This window comes from Mchenga conophoros, linkage group LG10, assembly GCF_057382185.1.
Source record: "Mchenga conophoros isolate Kocher_MC1m ecotype Shallow Benthic linkage group LG10, M_conophoros_male_GT1.1, whole genome shotgun sequence".
Lineage (NCBI taxonomy): Eukaryota > Metazoa > Chordata > Actinopteri > Cichliformes > Cichlidae > Mchenga > Mchenga conophoros.
The window spans coordinates 11,977,636-11,999,259 of NC_140535.1; the positions used below are offsets into that span (position 1 = coordinate 11,977,636).

At 41.2% G+C, this 21,624-nt stretch overlaps 2 protein-coding genes across 3 annotated transcripts in view; one reads left to right on the plus strand and one right to left on the minus strand.

The window, feature by feature from the left end:
• Positions 1-78: 78 nt before the first annotated feature.
• Positions 79-3,635, plus strand: spata22 (spermatogenesis associated 22). 2 transcript variants are annotated; one of them, XM_085288585.1, is made up of 9 exons: positions 79-194; positions 265-444; positions 641-718; positions 980-1,117; positions 1,334-1,523; positions 1,824-2,193; positions 2,304-2,424; positions 2,524-2,621; positions 3,306-3,635. In XM_085288585.1, the coding sequence occupies exons 3-9, from the start codon at positions 679-681 to the stop codon at positions 3,495-3,497; spliced, it is 1,149 nt and encodes a 382-aa protein (XP_085144711.1). In that variant the 5' UTR covers positions 79-194; positions 265-444; positions 641-678; the 3' UTR covers positions 3,498-3,635. The 2 variants fall into 2 exon arrangements, with proteins under 2 accessions (XP_085144711.1, XP_085144712.1); XM_085288586.1 differs by having other exon boundaries at positions 265-341.
• Positions 3,636-3,766: 131 nt separating this feature from the next.
• The window catches only part of lhfpl7 (LHFPL tetraspan subfamily member 7), a 125,863-nt gene continuing 108,005 nt past the window's right edge, over positions 3,767-21,624 (minus strand). Inside the window, exon 3 of the mRNA XM_085288587.1 lies at positions 3,767-6,318. Within this exon, the coding sequence (XP_085144713.1) occupies positions 6,092-6,318 (227 nt within the window). The 3' untranslated portion in view covers positions 3,767-6,091. The remainder of the gene's footprint in view (positions 6,319-21,624) is intronic.

Sequence of the window (21,624 nt, forward strand, 5' to 3'; positions counted from 1 at the left end):
TACAGTGCTTAACACAAGAAAGATTCCCGGTTTAAGGAGGAATACAAACCCCCTGGGAGGGTTGCATCGGAAATGACATTCGGTGTAAAATAAAAATATCTGATATGAAATATGTGGATCCATCCACTGTGGCGACCTCTTGTGTATAAGAGAACAGCCAAAAGCAGATGATCAAAAAACATCACAAACAAAAGGTAATAGCTCACAAATAATATAGATGTCACGGTAATTATTTTTGACCAGCTGTGTTTTCCGTTATTTCAGGCTGTTTACAAAGTCCAAGCTTGCGTATAGACCGTGAAGGCATCACCTGTCACCGTAGAGTTTTGGCGCTTTCAGAGGTGCTGAATTTTCACTTCTGTTGTCTTCCTTTTTTTTGTAATACTTTGTCAAGTTTTCGCCAACAAAGACCTGGTCATTTATGTAGAATCTTCACAGAAAACGGTTTGGTTCTGTAAAAGCACGACACTTTGAACTTTCAGGCAGTAACTGTATGACTAGCTTAGCTTATTAGCTAGTGAGCCAGAGCAAGATAAATTAGCTTAGCTTACTACTTTCCAAGTTAGTTAACCTCCAGCGCTACACAGAAAACCAAGCTTAAGGTCTTTTTCTTTTACCTTTGTTTTCCCTGCTTAAAAAGTCCTGCCAGTTAAATAAACTTCAATCTAAGCAAGTACAATGAAGAGACAGGAAAACCAGGCGGCCAGGCCTACATCAGGTTGGTAAAAAATAAATAAATAATAACTTCACAGTCTGCACACCAGTGTATTCACCTCCACCTCATAGTCATTGATTTCTTTGACTCCAGCCAGGTTGTGTGATAGAGCGTTTGTGTATGGATAAGTGTAGCAAGCTGTGGAGTTTATCTGTACACAGTTAAATAGGTTAAATAATGAACAGTCAGTGAGTATGTGGTGTCATTAAGCATCATGATTCGCTGTGGTTCGTTCACTTGTCTTTCCTCTGCCGTTTTCTCCAGGCTGCCTCTCTGTGCCGCTCTTTAACCAGAAGAAACGAAACAGGGTTCCTTTGACAGCTCTTCCCTCTGAGAATGAATTCTTTTCCCACAGCGAGTACACACCAAACACCAGCTCAGCCATATCTCACAATCCAGCAGGTGAACTGTTCATTCTCTAAGCTTCTGCTTTATTTCTGACACTAGATGTCAGTGTATCCACAGAAAAATTAAACATGCTTTTAGGTATGCTTGAGTTTACATGTTTTTAGAACATTGGTTAGCATTGTAAAGTCATTTATATAACCCTTCACATCTACAGACAGAAGCTGTTGTTTGTTGTGATAGTTTACCTATGAGAATTGACCTTTTGTTTAGGTGCCTTTGGGTGTTACCAGGTCTCAGGTTCCCCTTCTGGTGTCTCTCAAAGCCAACAGTGGAACAGACAAAGCAACTCACAGTCTGCTCCAGCCCAGCAGTATGGCAGCAACAGACCTGCCCCTGGACCTGCCCCTTCAACTAGAGCCTATGGACCCATACCTCATCCATACAAAGCTAAAGAGAAAAGGTGTCGTTAACTGATCATGTAGCGTCTCTCTTTTCTTATAGCTCATGTATGTAGACTGCTAAAATATACCCACATGGTATTTAACTGGATGAATTGGTCTGTGATAATGACATGTGGAAAAGTTTTCAGAACCATGGATATTATCATTGCACTTCAAGGTTCTTGTTTAAGCTGTGATTTTATAGGCACTTAAATTAGTGCCTAGATGACAGAGACCAAAGAAATTCAAATGTTATCTTTTTAAAAGTTTAAAGCATGTCACGGGACTACTGTTTGTTGAATGCTGGGCTTTCATTTCAGCTCAGTGATGGGACAATCCAGCAACGCACTGGGACAGCAGGATTCCAGCTCTGTCATCAATTTCAGACAGAGCACATATCAGGGCCCTCGCAGTAGCGAGAGTGGACAAAGCCAGCCAGTGCCCCATACAGGGTTATCTCAGATGGGCCGGAAGTCATCTTATGGAACACCCAGTTTCACGCATCAGTATTCCCAGCAGTCTAGAGCTCTTCCTCCTCCAGTTCCACCACCCAGGAGGCAGTCTGCTAATGCTCCGGAGCCACAGAAGAACGCCTGGAAATTTACAAACAGCTTTGAGCCACTGAGATCCCCTTTTGAGGTTAAAATGAGCTCAAATCCACAAAACACTCTGCGACCAACTCCAACTCAGGTAGAAATTTATACAAAAAAAATGATATGTTTATGACAGGTAGCCACAAGTTTCAATTAATGTTTAATGCACTTTTGCTGAACCATGCAACATTTGTGTGTGTTGAGCAGGCAGCATTTCCAGTGAAACCAGCCACCGAGCACTCACTGAGGATCCTGACTGCAGTTATTGATGGCATGAGGCACTGGAGTCAGTTTAAAGACAAAGTGCCTTATTTATTTGAGATATTCGGTGAGCTGATTTGTTATCCCAGCTGTGCTCTCACTGGTTTTATTTTTATTTTTTTGAAGAAAAACACCATTAATCTGACAGGCTTCACTTCCCCCTCAGCTACTCTAGACTCTGCGGTCACAGTTGGTCGCTACGGAGCAAAGAACTTCCTCCTGAGAGATGGGAAGGAGGTTGTGCAGTGTGTCTTTTATGAAAATGTGAGTCGGGGAAAAAAATTCAAACAAATGTGGCTTGAATGTAAAATGAGTTTTACAGGGACAGTATGGTTCACAATACAGAAAAGGAAAGTAAAGCCTCTTTCATGGTCAGTTGCAACTTACTGCAACTTTAAAATTTAACATACTAACTGAGTCTTTCTCACTATGTGATGGTGGACTGTCTGGAAATGACCTTATGACCCTCCACAGATTGATGGGCAGCAACAATTGTTTCTCTAAAATCACTGCTGTGTGGCAACACACATCTGAATGGACAAACCTGCAAACTGCCAAAACGTCTGCTCTCACATACTGATGATCCATTGATCAAATCCATTTGATTATCAGCACTGGCTGCTACTTGCACTCTTAATTCCTTTGAAACAGTATTGGTGCACTTTCCACAAACTACTCCTGCATTTTATCTTAGTCTTCATCAAAAAGTGTAATATGTCAAGTGTTACTTTTTATCTGGGGTTGGATTTATCTGATTTTAGGATCTAATAGAGATCAGATATATAAAAATCTTAGAAATGAAAGAGGTTGTACTTTCTTTTTCAAAAAAGTGCATACAAGTACATAATCTTTACAAAGGCTTTTACATGTGCTGAAACCAGTTTGAAATGTTTAAACTGTTGCCAAAAATGAAACAGCACTGACTCATTTTTGACTCTGGTCCAACAGGAGCAGGTACTGCCCCGCCTGATCCGAGGTCAGGTCCATCGGTGTGTGGGTAACTATGACCGCAGTAAAGATGTCCTGATGTGTGTGTCTGTGAGGCCGGCTCTGCCTTCAGAGCTGAGAAATGCTCAGGAAGCTGTCAAAACCTGTGATGCAGAAATGCGGGCGCTGGTCAAATCACTCAGTGAAGTCTGAGCAGAAAAGCAGCAGCTGCAGAGCATACCAGTGTTCGGGTGTACGCAGGAGCCAAGCTCAGTGCTGTGTTCTCTAATTGGTTTTAGCTGCAAGCCCAAGTAGTTTTAACACTTAAACTGTTGAAGTTTTTGACCTGTAGAGGGTGCTGTTTCCATTCACTTGTATTTTATAACAGCTGAGCTCATGCTTGTGTTCATGTTGTTTTGCGTTTATCCCTAAATAAAAAAATAATAATTTAACCAAAACCTAACCGGAAAGTAAAACCTCTCTTATTTTTTTTTTTATAACTTACGAAATATTTTTATTACAAAGAAAATTCACAAAACAGCAGAACATTGTTTAGAGGTTAATTCAGGTAAAAGCAGACATGATGAGGTAATATCTCAAAATATATCTTTGAAAAACGGGGCAGTTAGGAATAACATGTGATATCAAGTACAGTTAGTTTATTTACAGTCAAACATCACAATGGAAAAAAACAAGAAATTCTACTCTAGCAAAAACAGTTTCACCAGTGCCGAGACTTTACACACAACGGTTCAACAAAGAGGGGAATAAGTCCAGTGCAGTCACGCCAGTCATTCCCACACAGTCGAGCACAGTATAAGGTCCAATACAATACCAACAGATGGCTCCTGATCTTTTGAATATGGCAACAAAATCACAGTAATTTTCTTCATGTCTTTACGGGAACCCAAATTTGGGAATTATTTCAAAAGTTGAATCCATTATCAAACTCCAACCCAATATTAAACACGAATACGCACAAACACCCACTAGAAAAGGGAGTCTAGCTTGATGAAGCTGGCAGTGTACGGGGACAGGATGCGGAGAAATGTTGTCCTTGCAACATGACAGAAATGGTGCCAACGCTTAAAAGGAGGAATGGATTGATAAAAACACACCAACACATTAGCTTATTTAAGGGAGGGAATTATTTTAAGCCACGTTTTCACATGAGCTCTGCAGAGATAACCAAAGTTCAGTTTGTACAGCTCCCTCCTCCACCACTCAAAATTTATTTTAAATCACATAATACAAGGATGCCAGGAATTAATCTGTTAGCTGCATGTCACAACCTCTTAATACAGCAATTCAAGTGATTTATCGCTTCCAGATAATTGGCAAAAACGTCTCAGGGCATAAGTACACTGCTTTTCCTTTTTTTTCCTCCCCTCCCTCTTCTCTCTCTTATTATCTCCAAGGATTCAGTGACATCTTTTTTTTCCACCAGAACATTTTCTCAAGTTAATGAGATCATACTGCATCAAGTACAGGAGTAACGCTGTGAGGGGGGAAAAAATTAGAATAAGAAATAACATCAGACAACAGGATCCAACATTTTTCAGCAGAAAAAAGATGATTACCTGATAATCGTATTAAACACTTGTCTTGGTTATGTTAAAAGGCACAAGTTGGTCAGATCATGTTTAAAATCTAGATCAGTCCCACCGTTGACGAAGCCCATCTTATCATGCATCTTTAGAGACAATTCCTGCACGGCCTTGCCTTTTGCAATCATTTTGTTCCTGAATTAAAATGTTTTCGTTTTTGTGTGTTGTAAGACGGAACAAAACGAGCGAGTTACATTACACGAAATAGATCTGAGGGGAAAAACATTAACAAAAAGGGATGCAGTATCTTATCTTTTTTTTTTTTATCACAACACCATTCTGAAACAGCTACTCGTTAGTCATCACGAGTCGCCTCTTTGAAGAGACAGTTTTCCATTCGTCCTCACAGCAGGTCTGGTGCTGTGTGTTTTGTCCTGTTCTTTGCAGCAGCTACTAAAAAGCGATGTCTTCGAAAGCTGTGACGTCTCCTCGTCACCCACTGGTTCGCTAGCCTGGTCATAAAAACCGGGAGGCAGAAAAAGTCTGAGGAGAAAAAAAAATCCTTCAAAGCCTCAGCGTTCTCTCATTAAAGTGTTGTTCTGAAAGCTCAAACATCAGCTCGGTTAAATCCACAACGTATTTACAGTCTAAACACCCAGACACGCAGGTCCTGACGTGTGGATTTTTTTCACTTGATTGATCATGTTGGCTCTGTTTTCAAAATGTAATGTTTCTGAAAACCTCTTAGTGAAATATTATTCGATTGCTTGAGTTATACCGCCCCTTATTTTCATGCTTCCAGTCTGCATTGGAATGTTACATACTGTACGCTGACTTGTTTCTTACCATAAAAAAAAGAAAGGAAAGGAAATCCTAATATTTTTCATATTTGTTATGTTTGCAGTCATTTTCTCAGTTTCATCAGTCTTTGCATCTTCTGACTGCTTCATCTCCAAACCTGCCGGGAAGAAAACAGATGTGTCGAAGTGGAAAACACTAATCGTAACCGCAGAGTATTGTTACAGCAGAAAACTTCCCGTTTAAATTGACTGGATTAATAACGAAGAGATGCAGGAAGACGGTTTGTTTTCTTGTTTCTGCCGTCAGCTTTAGTTCTTGCTCAGAGGGGGCTTCCCAAGCAGCATCGTCTTTAAAACAAAAAAAACAACAACAAAAAAACACGATGCAGGTGTCTTCGTGTGACATTAAGCCCAGATTAGAGAGGATCGTCAGGAAGAGGAGAAGAAAAACAAGACATAACTATAAGAGCGTGGGCAGCGGGGTAGGGGACAGCTGCTCCTTCGGTGCATATTTAGCAAAAAAGGGCAAGAAGACGGTGAGCATGACTCCCACTATAGCCAGCATGTAGCCCCAGCCGATCTGGCACTCGCCAGCGTAGTAGATGTCAGAGTCTCCGCAGAAGGACCGGACCAGTGTGGAGTTCAGGCCGAAAGGGTACACCAGCAGTCCGGTCGCCATGATGAACACTGCAAAGAAGATACAGGACAAAACGCGTGAGACGGTGTACACTGCCTTATGAAGACTTGTGGAGCAAAGATTTAACACAAATGCATATGAAAAGCATGCCGATTTATGAATGTTTTCAATTTTAAAGGGGACCTGCTGTGCTTTTCCTTATTTTCTGTCATGCACACACTGTTGGTAAATGCAGATTCAAATAATGAGGTCAGCATATGTACATTTAATCTCTGTTAGCTGAAAGCTCAGGCTTCAGACTGCTCTAAACTCTTTGTTTCAGATGGTTTTCCCACTCTTGGCTTTGTGTGGAGTCGGCAAGTATGCATGTCGCCAACATGGTCGGTTCAGGTGCACGCAGAAGCCCCACCCACCTGCTGTTCAAACCTTCAGTTCAGAGCAGCGATTTGCAAACGTTTTACTGCATGGCCCACTTTTGGCTCAGACACACCAGAATCGTCCTTGCAACTATGTAAAATTGGAGTTTATTAAGTGTCCAGATGCCACAACACCCTCAACCTCTGGGTGATGATCACTTTTGATTGCAAGCGACTGTATATTTCACCTGTTAGGAGGCAACCGGTCTTCAACTGCGGTCCGACTCAGACTAACTACAGTCCCTCTTAGTCAGATTATTTTGATTATTTTAACATTGAGGATGATTTTGAACTGTTAGTCATGCAAAACTACAGACTCAAAAGTATAAAAATGTAGGAAATATTTTATATATAAAATCTCACTAAGAAAAAGATGTAGACCTGCAACAGACTGGCAACCTGTCCAGGGTGTACAACACCTTTCACTCTATGGCTCTGTTCAACCCTAAACTGGTTAAAATGGATGGAGAGAATAGCTGTTTGTTTCTGACATCCCGATGGCTGCACATGGCATTGTATTGTTTGTGCACTTGTATGCCAAATGGGAACCACTTGGTGGCAGTAGAGATTTTACAGAAACAGTCTCTCTGTGATTCAAGTGTGCAATTTAGCTACTTCATCAGTGCTGAAGTGCCTCCATTTGCAGTAAGATTTTTGATTTGTTGCCATATGCTGCATATATAAAACTGAATCATGAGCTTGGACAGCTTTAAAAGTCCAACAGTGGCAGAACAGAGCTTTTAATGTATTGAACAACAAAAGCACAGATGACCTGTAATTGACCAAACCTTCCAGTGAGAAATGATTCATGTGTCCTTAGATCAGTTTGCACTCCTCGCTGTAAAGCTGTGGCGCTCCTTAATAAACAAAACTGTCCCCTTCTGCACTTTTGTGATGGTCAGCTTTCCGGCGACACTATCCTCGGCAGCAATGCAGCCAGAGAGTGGCTCACTTTTACAAATTGAGTCAAGTCTCCTAGCTCGTGCTGCCAAGCAGTTATCGACTGTGCTATGGGCTATCACTGCTGCTCTTAGTCATTCTGAGTGCCCACTGCATTTCCATTACAATTCCAGGTGTCATAGTTGTTTCAGGTTTGGAGCACTGGGTTACAGGAAAAGCTTGGATTTCTCAAAGTGGGTAGCTTTCTAGAAAGCTACAGCAAACATTTCTTTTATTACGCCAAATTGATTTTAGGAGATGTCAGTTTTTCTGCTTTCAAGGGCAGCAGTTTCATGGTCAGCGGGAAACAATGCTCATACGAGAGCTACAATGCAGGAGCTGTATGAGTATCAAATCGATGCTTTGTGTGGGCAGCAAACAGTTGCCATCAACAAGGATGAGGAGGGAGGAAGCTTGCAGTGATGCTTTAGTTGCACACTGGGGACTCTGGGAATGACTGTTGTGGAGGGGGAAAAAAACATCAGAACGATGAGAAGGAATCACAAAGAAGGGAGCATGAACAGGTCAAGGCGAGCTATCTCCTGAGTGTGGTTTGTCAAGCATCCCGTTGTCCCTCTCTCTCGGAGCTCAGCCGTCCCAGCTCCCCATGTGTTATCTGTGGGGGCTCGACACCTCAAAGCTAATGACACTTTAATGACCTTCTTTATCAAAGTATTCTCAGCTTTTGTGGAAGAAACACAAAGACACACACGTGTGTGTTTGCAACCCAAGGCTGCTTCTCTACAGCGCTGAAAATGATGGCATTCAGAGCAAACCTGGACACAAAGCCAGGGTGGGTACGCGAACAACAGCACTGCCTGCATTTCAAAGGAATGAAATCCAGGAAGCAGCGTCGAGTAAGTATCAGGTGAGCAGAATGAGGGCTGGATTTTATCAATAAGACCAGGACAGAATGCGGCTAAGTGTCTGGATCAGATAAGCTGCAGCCTGGGCTGACTCCATCTCTGCGAGTTTTTAATGAGGGATGAGGAAAAAATCTGCCAAAAGAAAAAAGCAACTTAATTCAGAGAATAACTAAAAATGAATCAATTTGTCTTTTAAATCTAAAGCAAAGAGAACATCTTAAGAAGGGCTTCCAGCAATTTTACACATCAAAGTCTGTGTACAACTTTACGACTCCATATGTAAAAACAAGAGCTGGGAAAAGCTGGAAACTGAGAGGATACAAAGCCTCCTCAACTCGTACCTTGGACATAAGTGAGCTTCTTAGAGCTTAGAGGCTTAGAGCCAAATTTGCTGCCAACACACACCAAAATCTCTCACCCCACCAGTTGCATTGTGGGTATTAAAGGCAGCAGGTTTTTGTCAGTGAAGAAGAATGGGATGCATTGAAAGCAGCGTCACTGTTTAATTCTTTGTTTTAATTCATTTCTAACCCAACTGCACAGACTGAACTCTATGCAGGGTGAATAATGTGGACTAATCATGTCTGTGTAAGAAAAATTACACAATCTTTTAGATTGCACTGCAGCGTGGAAGAGCTTAATTTCAAAGGGGTCTTACACGCCTCAGTGGTCTAATCCTATGAGGAATGGACAGTGTGATATAAGAACCTGACATGACACCATGATGGCTTGCAAAGAGGCCGAACATTTTCATTGCATGCACAACTAGGAAGCCTCCTTAACGTGGCAAACTGAACACATCTGAGCTGCTGGTATAATGAAGTAACAAAAAGCAATCGCATAAAAGCAGAAAACTGAAAACTCTCTTGTTATTTAGCTCAGATACAGGGATTTTAATGAGCTGTGCAATGTTGCCCTTGAGCTGTAAAAGGCCAACTTCATTCACCTCCTTGTACCCCCAAGTAGCAGACTGTTTACAATCAACCCATAGTCAGCATTTGTCGGAGCAGAAGATGGCATGGAAAGACCGGCTTAGCCAGGCCTTCTTTCCCAGGGAGAGGAATAAGAGTGAAGAGGCGTAGAGAGAGTGTGTCAGTCCCAATCAGATGAGTGCTGCTGAGTATGCGAGGCTATCATAATAACTCAGAGATGATGAGACAGTGAATCGTGGAAGGGCTTCAAGTCACTAATGTGTCCCAGTTTCATTGCAAACGTTCCAGAGAGACTCAAAAGAAGACCACGACAAACTTTAAAGGGTAAGATGGCAAAACTCCCACTCGCTGCATTCACTTTAACCAATTAGACCTTTGTCTTATTTCAAAGTAACGAAAAAAAAACCCAAACACTCAAATCTGATATTTGGTTAGAAGCAGGTACTTCGCAACAAACCAGTGCTTATTATTGTCCCATTCATAATGCTGCCCTTCAGAATACTTGCACTCATATTTGTCTTTTCTTTAAAAAAAAAAAAAGAAGAAGAAGAAGAACGAAAGGAAAAAGTGTCCTTGGAAAACTCCGTGCGTTCTGTTTCTCATGACTGCCAACTTGCCTGACTCTTCACTTCATTAGCTTTGAAGTGGGTGCAGAATTCAGACAGAGGGAGTAAAATAACGATTAGGAGAAGCCAAAGCAGCCAGAAGCATCGCAGAGCACTACACTTCATTGTTCCTGAAATCTGGCCTGGTTTCACAGGTAGCTACAAGGCTGCGGAGGCCTTTGTGTAGACTAATAAACAGCAAATACCTTTATGTGCATTCTTCTTTTTTTCCCTATGAAGGTTTGTGTGTGTGTGTCTACAGCAAAGGTAGCTGTAGATGAGGGAAACAAAATTAAATAAAACAGATCAGAACGTATTGTACTGCCATACAAAGATTCGGTATAGCTTCTACCAACTAAATGAACTAAATTAACCTTGAATCTCTTTCTCAGTGGTGTAGCGAGAAATGGAAAGCTGCTCCCAGGGACGGTGAAACAGGTTCACAGCGGTGCGAATGAGAGAAAGAGATTGAATGGGATTGTGGGGCAGGAAGGTGTGTGATAACCTGGCACCCAAGCGTGACACTGAATCAGTTTCATCACAGACCCCTAACACAGAAATCACTGGCTTAGTTCATATGCCATATTTACGCGTGGATGCCTGAGTTCAGCAGATGAAATACGAAATCTATTATTGTCAGAAAATGTCAGAAAAATCCAATATGCCGTAGTCCCAGACATTCATACACACTGCATCTAATGTAGCATTATTCAATTTTATTCTTCCCAAGATACAGCTAATAAAAATCCAGCTCTGTGACTTCAAACTCCTTTTCATTACAATACAAAAGGTCTGTGCTTTGGATCAAACTGCATTGCCACTGTTTGCTTACTTTCATAACTTTATTAGCAATGGGAAGGGCTGAATTAAACACAACAGGAAATGGGTGGCTCTACTGTGGATGGAGCGCTCAAGCTTTGCTGTGGTGTCACGTGCGTGTTCCCTCTGGCAAAAAACGACATAAAATAGAATATATTAAGTGCAGTGATTGTTTTCACCCGGGCCCAGGCGGAGAGACGTCTGTCTACAGTAGGAGTCCAGTAAAACCTGGTCAGCAGTAGCATTGTACTGAAGCTGTGATTCACTGTCTATATACATGGAATTGTTGCAATTACCTTAAGATCAAAGGGGATATGTGCAGTCATCAGCTTAGTTCATTAACATGCTGTCTTAGCGTGCACTTCTCCAGAAGTCAGGCGCTTTAAATTGTTTTCTAAAAAGAAATGAGGAAGAACAAGACACAGTTAAAAAAGAAGGCTAGGCCAGGCTATGCAATGTGGATTCAAGCCTCTCAGCCAGTAAAGAGGAAATGGAATACATTAGAATAGACTAATGTCCTCCTTATCTTCTCTGACCTACAAGCGGGACAGGCAGTCAGGTGGAGACCACCCGCTCCAGCGGGACGAGGGCAGTCAGACGTGTAAATACAAAAGCATTAACAGAGGCAGCACAGAGTCACGCAGGCACCTTTGGGTGTCACCAGCACCCGCTGCTTCCTCTTCCTCTCCCGCTTCCCTAAAGAAACTTCTTATCTAGCTGCTGTCCAAACCGGGACGTTATCTGGCGCTACCGTTCACTTCAAAAGACACATGAAAGAAGTCACACATTAAGAGTGTGGCCTCGCATGCCCACAGGCCTGTTTGATGTCACATTAACTTGCAAGAAAAGAGGAGAAAAGAGGGTGAAAAGGAGACATTTTTCATTTTTGTCATGTTCTGAATTTTTTTTCCAAGTAAAGTTGCGGGAAAAAGAATCTTGATTTGCTGACACACGGCTCATTTGTTTGCCTAGTGGCAGAAAAAGATTAGAACTGTTGCTGTAGTAACTTCCCCTGCTGTGGTGGTCATCGTATTTCTCCCTCTTTTCTTCTTACACAGTTTTCCATCATTAGAAAGAATGAGCTGATCTCTGTCTGGTCCCATGTAGAAACAGCAGCCCAGATGTGATCAGGCATACCGATGTAAATGAAATACCGTACTGATATACAAGCAACAGCCCAGACCAGTAAACACTGTGACCCACATACACACCCTTACGCAGAGTATATACTATTATGTATAGATGTTAGCATGTACGAAAATATTAGTTTAAGCGGGATAATGTAGGCACAGTTTGTATTGGCTGGAAATGTGTGGCCCACAATAAAAGCTTAACAAAGGGCAGTGCAGAAGTGTTGCGCATCTCTAGGAAATTGCCTTTTCACTAGCTGCACACAAGGAGTATTTCCATTTCCCCTCCTATTTACAGAGAATAGAGATGGAGATAGATAATTTCTATTCTCTCTCACACACAGAGGACACACTTTTCCTCTCCCAAAAGGAAGTAGAAGGCTGTCGAACACATGGATGTGACTGTGCATTAAAGAGAAACCACAGAGAGTCGAGTGTGTGGTGTGTCATGGCCTTCCTGTTGATCTGTGTTTATTGTAATCCTTACTTCTTAGAGCTGTACTACCAAACAAGTTCACCACAGTGAGGCTTTCATTGCATTAGCTGGCATTAGCTGGTCTTACAGCGACAGTTAACAACTTTCTCTGTTAAGCTGCGATTTCTGCTTCAGGTCGTGTGCGCGCTGACATAAAAATGGGTGCTTTGCTCCTCTTTTGCATGCATTGATCCCCATAAGTGACGCTGGCTCCAATCAGAGATGTTATTGGCTGATGATGATGATGATGATGATAAAAAGGTATAAAGAACATCAAAAACAAATTTGAAATGCAACACTGTAGCAAAAACGATGAGAGATCAATGCTGCAGAAAATGGCACAGAGCGGTAAAATTAAGATTTCAAGTAAACTGTTTTATCGCTGAGTGTGCTCTCAGTGCTGCTGCTTCTTTCTAAGGTGGCGTGCACGTTACAGATCTGAAACTTTACACTGGATACATTGTAAAATGTAACTGTCCCACAGCCATAGCCCGCATCTCCTATTTCATCAATAAAGGAGACGTGGAAAACGGTTTAATTTGTCAGCAGCTCAAAGTGAAATTAATTAGATTTATTAAATGGGTATTCTTTACATGTGCTCTGTTTTCTAGTAACTGCAATTCCAGCAGTGTAAAAGATATTTAGCAGCAGATTAGAATCAAGTATAACAACATTTGATACATTTCCTAAATCACTAGATTAATACACACGCATTCCCCTGACAATGCAGTTCTAGTAAGGTACAGCATAACAGCCTGCACATATAAAACATATTCCCCTAGCACAGGATCTTTATCACACTTAAACTCTGCTGTTAATAAAAGAATCTGTGAAAATGTGGCTCTTCCAAACAATTTTAAACCAAAACTCGCAACATAATCTGCTACCAATCAGCACAAGATTCTTTTTCTCAGCTGGGAAATCTACAACATAGCCACAAACCCTCTGAAGGCCTACGACATAACATGTGCGCCTTCCTAGAACTGTAACTACATGTGTTGTTGACGCAGGCTGCAACTGATTGGTCTGTTTGCAGTAATGCAGATTCTTCCTGTGCATTTCCACAGTTTATTCATTTATCCGTGAGAGAATTATACACTTTATTACCTCAATATTCAGAATAATAACCATAGTATCAATATGGGGACTTCTAAATGGACTCATTCCTGGAAGATGATTGCCTAAACTATATGAATAATTTAGTATTGTACAATAATAGTGGGGGAATGTACAAATACTCTTTGAGAAATTGTCTTTATTTTCTTTCTGTGAGTAAATAAAGTACCCTTTTCCCCACTTAACCTCTCTGCCAATCAATTTCCATTTTATCTGCACTTGGGTCCACTTCTTTTGTCTCATTGCACTTTGAGTTGATATATGGAAGCATATACAGACTAACACAGATGCTCCACCACAGCGTTACGTACACTATCTAAACGTGCATGAAGTCTTCTCCATTATTTTGCCCCCTCGGTGAGCTCAAGGTGACGAATTGTAGCGAGGAAGATGAAAGTTTGGGAGTTGTTGGAAGTCGAACTGTGCCAGCAATGAATCTCCAGGTAGTCAGCTGGGACCTGGCGAAGCGTGGGCATAAACAGCAGGGACTCCATCCTAATGTGATGAGCTGTGCTCTAGTCTGCACACAGCCACGTTGATAATTAAGCTCAGTGAGCCTCTGGGAAATTATGCTAATGATGTTCCTCCAACTACCTACATATCTTGAAATGTTTGGCTTAAGGTGATCAGAGCGGCGAGTAAAAAAAACGCAACTCTCTAATAAATGTTTCTGAAACAGGTTGAGACAGAGAGGAAAAGAGGGCAGTGACAGAAGATGAGATGAGCGGTTGCCATTTTGTTTAAGACTTTATTTTGTTTAAGCAGAAAAGAATTATAGTTCACAAAGAAGGGGAAGAAATAAAGGGATGCAGTGGTGGAAAGGACATTTTCAGCTAGACCTGTGATTTACTCAGAGGCAACACCCAGAACAAAGTGAAGCAAGAAGAAAGCAAATGGTACCTTTAAAACCAAAAGCTGCCACTTTTCACAAAAAATGATTAAAACATAAGTAAGGGAAGGGAATCGGTTCGCTTGGTACAGCTTGATTTTTAGTTGCCACACAGAGGTGAGACAAATCTCTCTTTGAATGTCTTGAGGAGATATACCTGTCAGAGTACGTGTGAAAGAGAGTTTTTAAAGAGCAAACTAAACCATTTTTACTGGAAATTGTCTACAATTGTCACTGGAGGCAAAAACCTGTTGACCTTGAGAGCTGCACAAAAAGAAAAAACAGTGGGAGCGCAAAGGCAGAGAAAGCAGACGAGGAAATAAAATACAGGGAGTTGGGAGAGATTAGCTGGGCAATAAAATAGCTTCTGCTATCTTTAGAGTGAGCAGGCCTGCCTGTGTACTGGTCAATCCCAGCCCAGTAATGGGGCTCTTTATCACTGAGCCATTCAGTCTCTGCTGCGAGCTCGAGACTGCAGAGGTGGTTCAAGCCCTCTAACCGCAATGTATCTGGGCATGTAAATATTTTGTTGGAACTCATAGAGACTTAAAGATTCTGACATGTTCAAGCATTATGCAACTTGGAGATAATGTTAGATGATTAGGTGACGCTTTCAATATCTGTGGGATACTGTGCATCGCATTAAATATAAGACATCACTGCTTTGTACTGATACTACATTCTATCCATCCATTTTCTTAAGAGGTTACCTAACTTAGGGTCACGGGTTGCTCCATCTGCTCACTCTGGCTTAAAGGTGGGCATTATGTGTATTTCCATCCATCCATCCACCGATCCATCTACTTTCTTCACTTATCTAATTCAGGGTTGCAAAGGGGCTGGAACCTATCGCAGCTGTGATAGGGCAAGAGTCGGGGTACACCCTGAACAGGCCGCCAGTCTGTCAGAGTTAACATAGAAAGACAGGCAACCATTCAGACTCACATTCACACCTATGGTCAATTCAGAATCACAACTTAACCTAACCCCATGAACTGTTATTCATAATCTGTATTAACATTTCTTATCTTATACTGGGCCTTGGTGCAGCCCTTCAGTTAATCCTCTGAAAGCTATTTTAGAACCCCTCCTCTGTTTGTGATTGGTTGCCCATCACAAACAGAAGGTCTAAACAGCAGGTGTGTGCCTGAGATAAGCACACGAGGCCCCGTCTTGCTGACATCCTACAGGCCAATAGTAGGACAAAGCTGTCTGAAATCAAGTGAGAGTGATCTGAAGTCTGAGCTTTTAGATCAGGAGGGTTAGTTGTACACACGTGCATTTATGGGGGTAGTGTCAAATATTGCATCTTTTCAGGTATTTTTTCTTTTTGTTGTATTTTGTTTTCAATTTTGGGATTGCTGTAGAAATTTGTTGTTGTTGTTTTGAATGTGAAAATATAATTCAGTGTGGGTGTCTCACATTCCTCTCACTCACAGCAGTAATCACCTCACTGTTGCCAACTTTGTCACAAGTATGATAAATTTCATAGCCACTTAGCCATTTGTATTTTTATTAAAAGAAGAATAGCCAAAAAAAAAAAAAAAAAAATCTGGACAGTGCTGCTTTACAACTGAACTCTCAAAAGGACATCTCACACAATTTCCTTGTTTGTGTACAAACTTGTCAAAAAACATTGTTGTGGTTTTTATTTCTTCCTCTGAACCAGCAGTGAGACAAAAAGGAGGATATATGTGTCTTACATCTTTCTCTCTGAGCGAACATTCAAAATAAAGCATTTGTCAGCCAATCTGGTGATTAGAAAATTTGCTGTTGATTACCACCAAACCCCCCTGAGCCCGGTAAATGGTATTCAGGACAGAACTATAATTATCTGTTCCTTGAGAAAGCAAATAGACATACTTCTGAAAACAAAGAACAATTTTTTTGAGAGGCTTGATTCGTCTTAGTAGTAAAGATGAATCAAATATCTGCTAAAAACATATTAGTGGCCGAATAACTGGAGGGAAAAAGCACCATTACTGTTAAGTTTTGCAAAACAAAGATAAAGTAAATTAAAGCCAAGAAAGAAAGAATCAAATGCTTAAAAAAAAACCCCACAAACAAACAAACATACGAACAAAAAAAAAACCTGACAGCCGGGCAGCAATTTCTTCCACAGCCTCCAAACAAAGACCATTTCCAGCATGTGTCTCTGAGCTCCCAGTGCATGCCGAACCATTTGAACTCATGCTTATGACTGCAAATCTTCATCCTGGGAGCACTGTAGCGATGACACACGAATCTCACACACTGCACCCAATCTATCATCTTAATTACTTCCATTTCCATATTGCCATCTATTTTTTTATGTGGCAAATGAATTTATACGTCAGACAAATTGCTTGTCCTTGACTTGCTTATCAGTTATGTGGCAACCCATGGCGCACATGGGGCCATGTCAGCGGATGAGCTAACCAAACGTAATCCGTCGCTCAATCCATCCATGCCACCTTGCAGATTGGGTATGCACAGGAGACAAAGTACCTCAAGAGTGTGGTGGGGAAAATAAATAATAATAATGCAAGAGATAAAGTGGTGATTGGATTGAAGACATTAATCAACTATGAAAGGTTGTGTTTAACAGGAGGAATAAGTCATTTAAGAAACAATGGACTATCTAACGAAACCTGAAGCTATGTCCCTGCGCTAGGCTGTTAAAGGTGATGTCTGTATGTGTGCGCGCGTATGTATATGCCTGTGTGTCTGACATTAGCCCAGTGATTGTGTTGACAGTCTCTAAGCCCTAAGCGAGACGTCTCCTGGGCTCAGTAACTGCCTCAGGTTCAACAGTGAATGTCAGCGGTGAATGCTAGAATGACCCTGTGACATTAGTAGGTACACTGCATAGCCAGCTCAGCTGTCAAGCCACAGTTCACGTCTGTGGGCCACGGTGATAAAATGAAAGGTTGAACACAACACACCACAATGACTTGAATGCCATTTGTAAAAATAACGTTTTCGGTTACTAACTGTGAAACCGGGTCAACTTTACATGACCGCAAAAGAACAAAACAGATGAGACACACAAAACAACCACAGAGACAAAATAACAAAGAAACTAAACAGCTAGATGCACAGAGAAGAACTACAAAGACATAGAAAATGTCAGCAGAGAGATGCAAAACAATCACATAGAGAGACTCAACAAATACATGGAAACAAATTAGTTATAAAGAGACACAACATGAGAACAGAGAGAAGCAAAACATCCAAAACAGCTAAATGTAAAGATGCAAAACAACAAAAAGAAAGACAAAAGACACAGAAAACTATCAGATATGCGAAAAACTCTCTTTTAACAGGAAGAAACCTCTGACAGAACCAGGTTCAGGGAGGGGTTGAGGGGTTCAACGATTTTTTTTTGCGATTAGTCAACTAATCAGATCATCATCCATTGGACGTAAAACGTACAGCTTATTGCACCAGCAGCATCTGCTCTTATATAACTATCATTAGCTTACAGCTTTAAGTGTTTAAGGTCTGTGCTAACTAAAAATAAAGACAAGATGATAGTTTATTAAATTTTAATGAAATCTGCAGATTGTTTCGGTGAAGTTTAATAAACTCAGCCGTCTGCTGCTTGCTATCTAAAATATAACAGGACACCGGAGTAAATTCTCCAGCATCTCACACTTCTGATAATCAGCTGTCTGCTTGACGTTTATTCAGCTGTGTAAAAACTATAACTTTAATCTCAGCCAAACCGATTTACTCAGGAACAAATAAAATACTAAAACAAAAAGCCAAACAATAAAATTTTTAAGTTATCTAAGTGACTTATATATCATGTTTAACCTGAGTAGCAAAAGACAGCGGTGGGTTTGAAAATGATTTGCCGGGAGTCCGGTGTTCTCACCGGCTCTAGTGAGCCTTGCCCCCGGCTAGCTATCGAGCTGGTGGGTAACAGACGTCTCCGAAAACGTCGGAGCGCTTTTGAAAATATGTGGTGTCTTGATAAACTGAGCAGATATTTGAGGTTTACACAGCTACATTCTCGCCTGAAAATATGTTAAACGTTTATTTTGTGACCCAGAAAGAATAATAAGAGTAAAACTAACTAGCTGCCGCCATTGTTAGAAAATGAGCTGGGCCCCGCTATGACACATAGCGGTGTCTGGGACACAGCTTCTTCTTCTTCGGGGTTTAACGGCAGCTGGCATCCTTGTACATGCAGTGCTGCCATCTTCTGTTTCAGTCCGTTATTACACTCTTAAATCCTACTACTTATTGCTGCGTCTTTTGTGATCTTACAAAGCTTCAAACGACGCGTCGACTAATAAATTAGTCGTCGACGATTTTGATAGTCGACGTAATCGTGACTAGCCGACTAATCGTGGCAGCCCTAAAAGTGATGCAAAAAAACAAAAAGGAAGACAACTAAAAAGACAGAGAAAACATCAGAGAGAAGAAAACGCTCACAGAGAGACAAAACAACAACAAAGAGAAGTAAAACAAACTGAAGACAAAATGACTACAAAGAAACAAAACTACAAAGACAGAAAATGACAACAGAGAGATGCAAAACAACCAAAAGAGGGTCAAAAGTTAAAAAACAAAACAGCTTGATATAAAGTGATGCAAAACCAAGAAAAAGAAAGAGAAAGCAAAGGCACAGGAAGTGTCGGAGCGATGCAAAACAACCTCATAGAGCAACGAGATAAATACATGCATAGAAAGGTAAAATAATATAAGAGATGCAAAACCATCATATATCGACAAAAATCACCACAAAGAGATTTAAAAACAACCACATATTTTTAAAAAAAGGATGTATATCTATTGTTAGCAAAGTTACAAACAGTCATTGGATGACTGTACCGGTGTATCTATTCAAACCTCACCACTAAGCAGCATCAAGGACAGTCGTTTAATTTTATTGTACTTCTTAACAAAAGCTTTTATTGACTCACTGGATCTCGTTGAATAAATGTATAGTATATTTTTACATAAACATGCATCCAGCCCATTTTTGTCAGACTACATTTTAGAACTCACAACCCCCCCACAGAACACCACAGGTATAATGAAAAGTGCAAAGTGCATGAATTCATTAGGTGGAGTACGAACAGAGTACTTATTTTCCAATTGACTGCTGCACACATTTTTCAAATAGCAGAATGTATTTTAAATGACTTTCCTACGTCCTGGGGTTAGAGAGCTCGCTCTATGCATAGACGACCCAGCAACCCAAGTGAGAAAAAGTGAATTTAAAAAAAGAGAAAGTGCCACAGGAATTCACCTTTGTTGTGGAAATTAATGTTGCATCCACAGTCAGTTTTTTAAAAGTGTTGCCTTGGCAGCACGCGGTTTACTAAGGAGCCGAAAAGAGAAAGTGGATCAGTATGAATGTGATGTGCACAAGGATGCTGTAGACAAAAGAAAAGCAAGAGCCCTGCACCTGGGCCCAGTAACTATTTATGAGCTGCCATTAATCAGTTAGTGTGTGCGTTTTGAAATATAGCCTCTTTGTGTTGCTTGTGGATTCTGCACGTGGAAGTAATAAATGGGTGCTCCTGTGTATGATCTGTGTGTGTGTGTTTGTATTACTGCATGCACCTCTCTCCTTTTGTTGCTTTATTTCAATAGAAAAGAAGTAAAATAGGGGAAAAAATGGACCTGATGTGCTTAAAATGCGTTTTAACTACTACTGGCTATTTTATGCAATATTAAGGGGCTTTTACAGTGATGAAAATACTTTCTGTTCTGAGGATCAGTGAAAGCACAGTGCTGTCTGTTTAGCAGGTGGTATGTCGGCTGTGGAAGCTGTGTCTGCACAATCTATGTTTGGCCTTGGTGTGCAGAGACTAACTGAGTGAAACATAGCTGGTTGCAAAGCTCTAAAATATACTGTTGTGTGCTTGTTTTTTGTATTTAAAACAAAAAGTTCAGTTAGGCTCAGCTTCGAGGCCGATGCCGCCTGTGCACACGGCTGAGGCAGGATGCTTTCTTCAGAGGAAGTGTCAGCCTCGCAGCACAGAGGAGGCCCGTGTCCTGCTCCATGGCACCGTCCTGGGTGATCATTATCTGACGATATATAGAAACCTTTATGAAGAGTGCAGGATACAGCTGGGTGTGTTTGATGGGGCGGCAGCAACATAATGAATCCCTACAGGAGACACGGGGGCCCTGCTGTGCTGCTGTAATGAAGCGCTGGCCTGCCATCCCTCCCTGACACACTGGCATTAAGGAAAAATGGAAACCATTACCTTCAGCCTTCACCACAGTGTACCAAGTGGGAGGACCTGGAGCAGGCTTAGATGTGTCTGTGTATTCGTGCATGTTTGTCGGTCAGGAATAACAAACAGCTAAGGCATAGACGAGACACAACAGGGGATCCACATCAGACAGGATTCATAAAAATACAGCTGAAAATTTGACAAACTATTGAAAAGTTAAAACCAAAGAAAAGGATGCTTTTCCATAACTGTTAACTTCTACAGGCGTATTTGATTTCAGACATGTGCAGCAGATATAACAGACAGGATTTTAAAGAGGGTTGGATGGACATTCCAGCAGAAAGTCTCTACAACTGCCCAGGGATCTTAACAGCTTTCTTTGTGTGTGTGTGTGTCTCAGTAGCCCCCCACTAAGCTTATCCTTGCTTCAATGCGTCTTATTAGGAGTAGAATGTCTTTGTTTGTTGTGGATTTCTAACCGGGTAAACAGACTATGCTTTTCAGCCTTGTGCATGTTACAATTTCTCACATTTCAGGGTTGCATCAAGAGTCTTTTTTTCAAGTGTTGAAATTCACAAAGGCCCATGGGAACGAGAACAAAGGGATTTTTCTTCTTAATACTCTGCAAATGGTATTTTGTGGGCTGACTTCTTAAAAGTAAAAAGTCAGTTGTAATGGCTGTGTCCTCCACTGTTGGCTGGTCTCTCAAATTGGAGTGCCACTGGCTGGAGACCATTTGATCAGCAGATCTCTGGGATCAAGTTCATTACAAGAGAAGGAGCACCACAGCAGCCTGCCACAGATGAAGCCTTTAGATTAGATGGGCTTTTCCCTTTCGCTCTGTAGTTCCTTCCTCTGTCTACCATTCCTGCTTGCCTCTTTCAGTTAAAAAAAAAATGTTGCACAAAGGAAATCGTGCAAGTTCTTGGTAACAAATGATTAGTAATATCTAAAGTGTTTTCTGGTGGCTTACAGGGTTGCAGGAGCAAA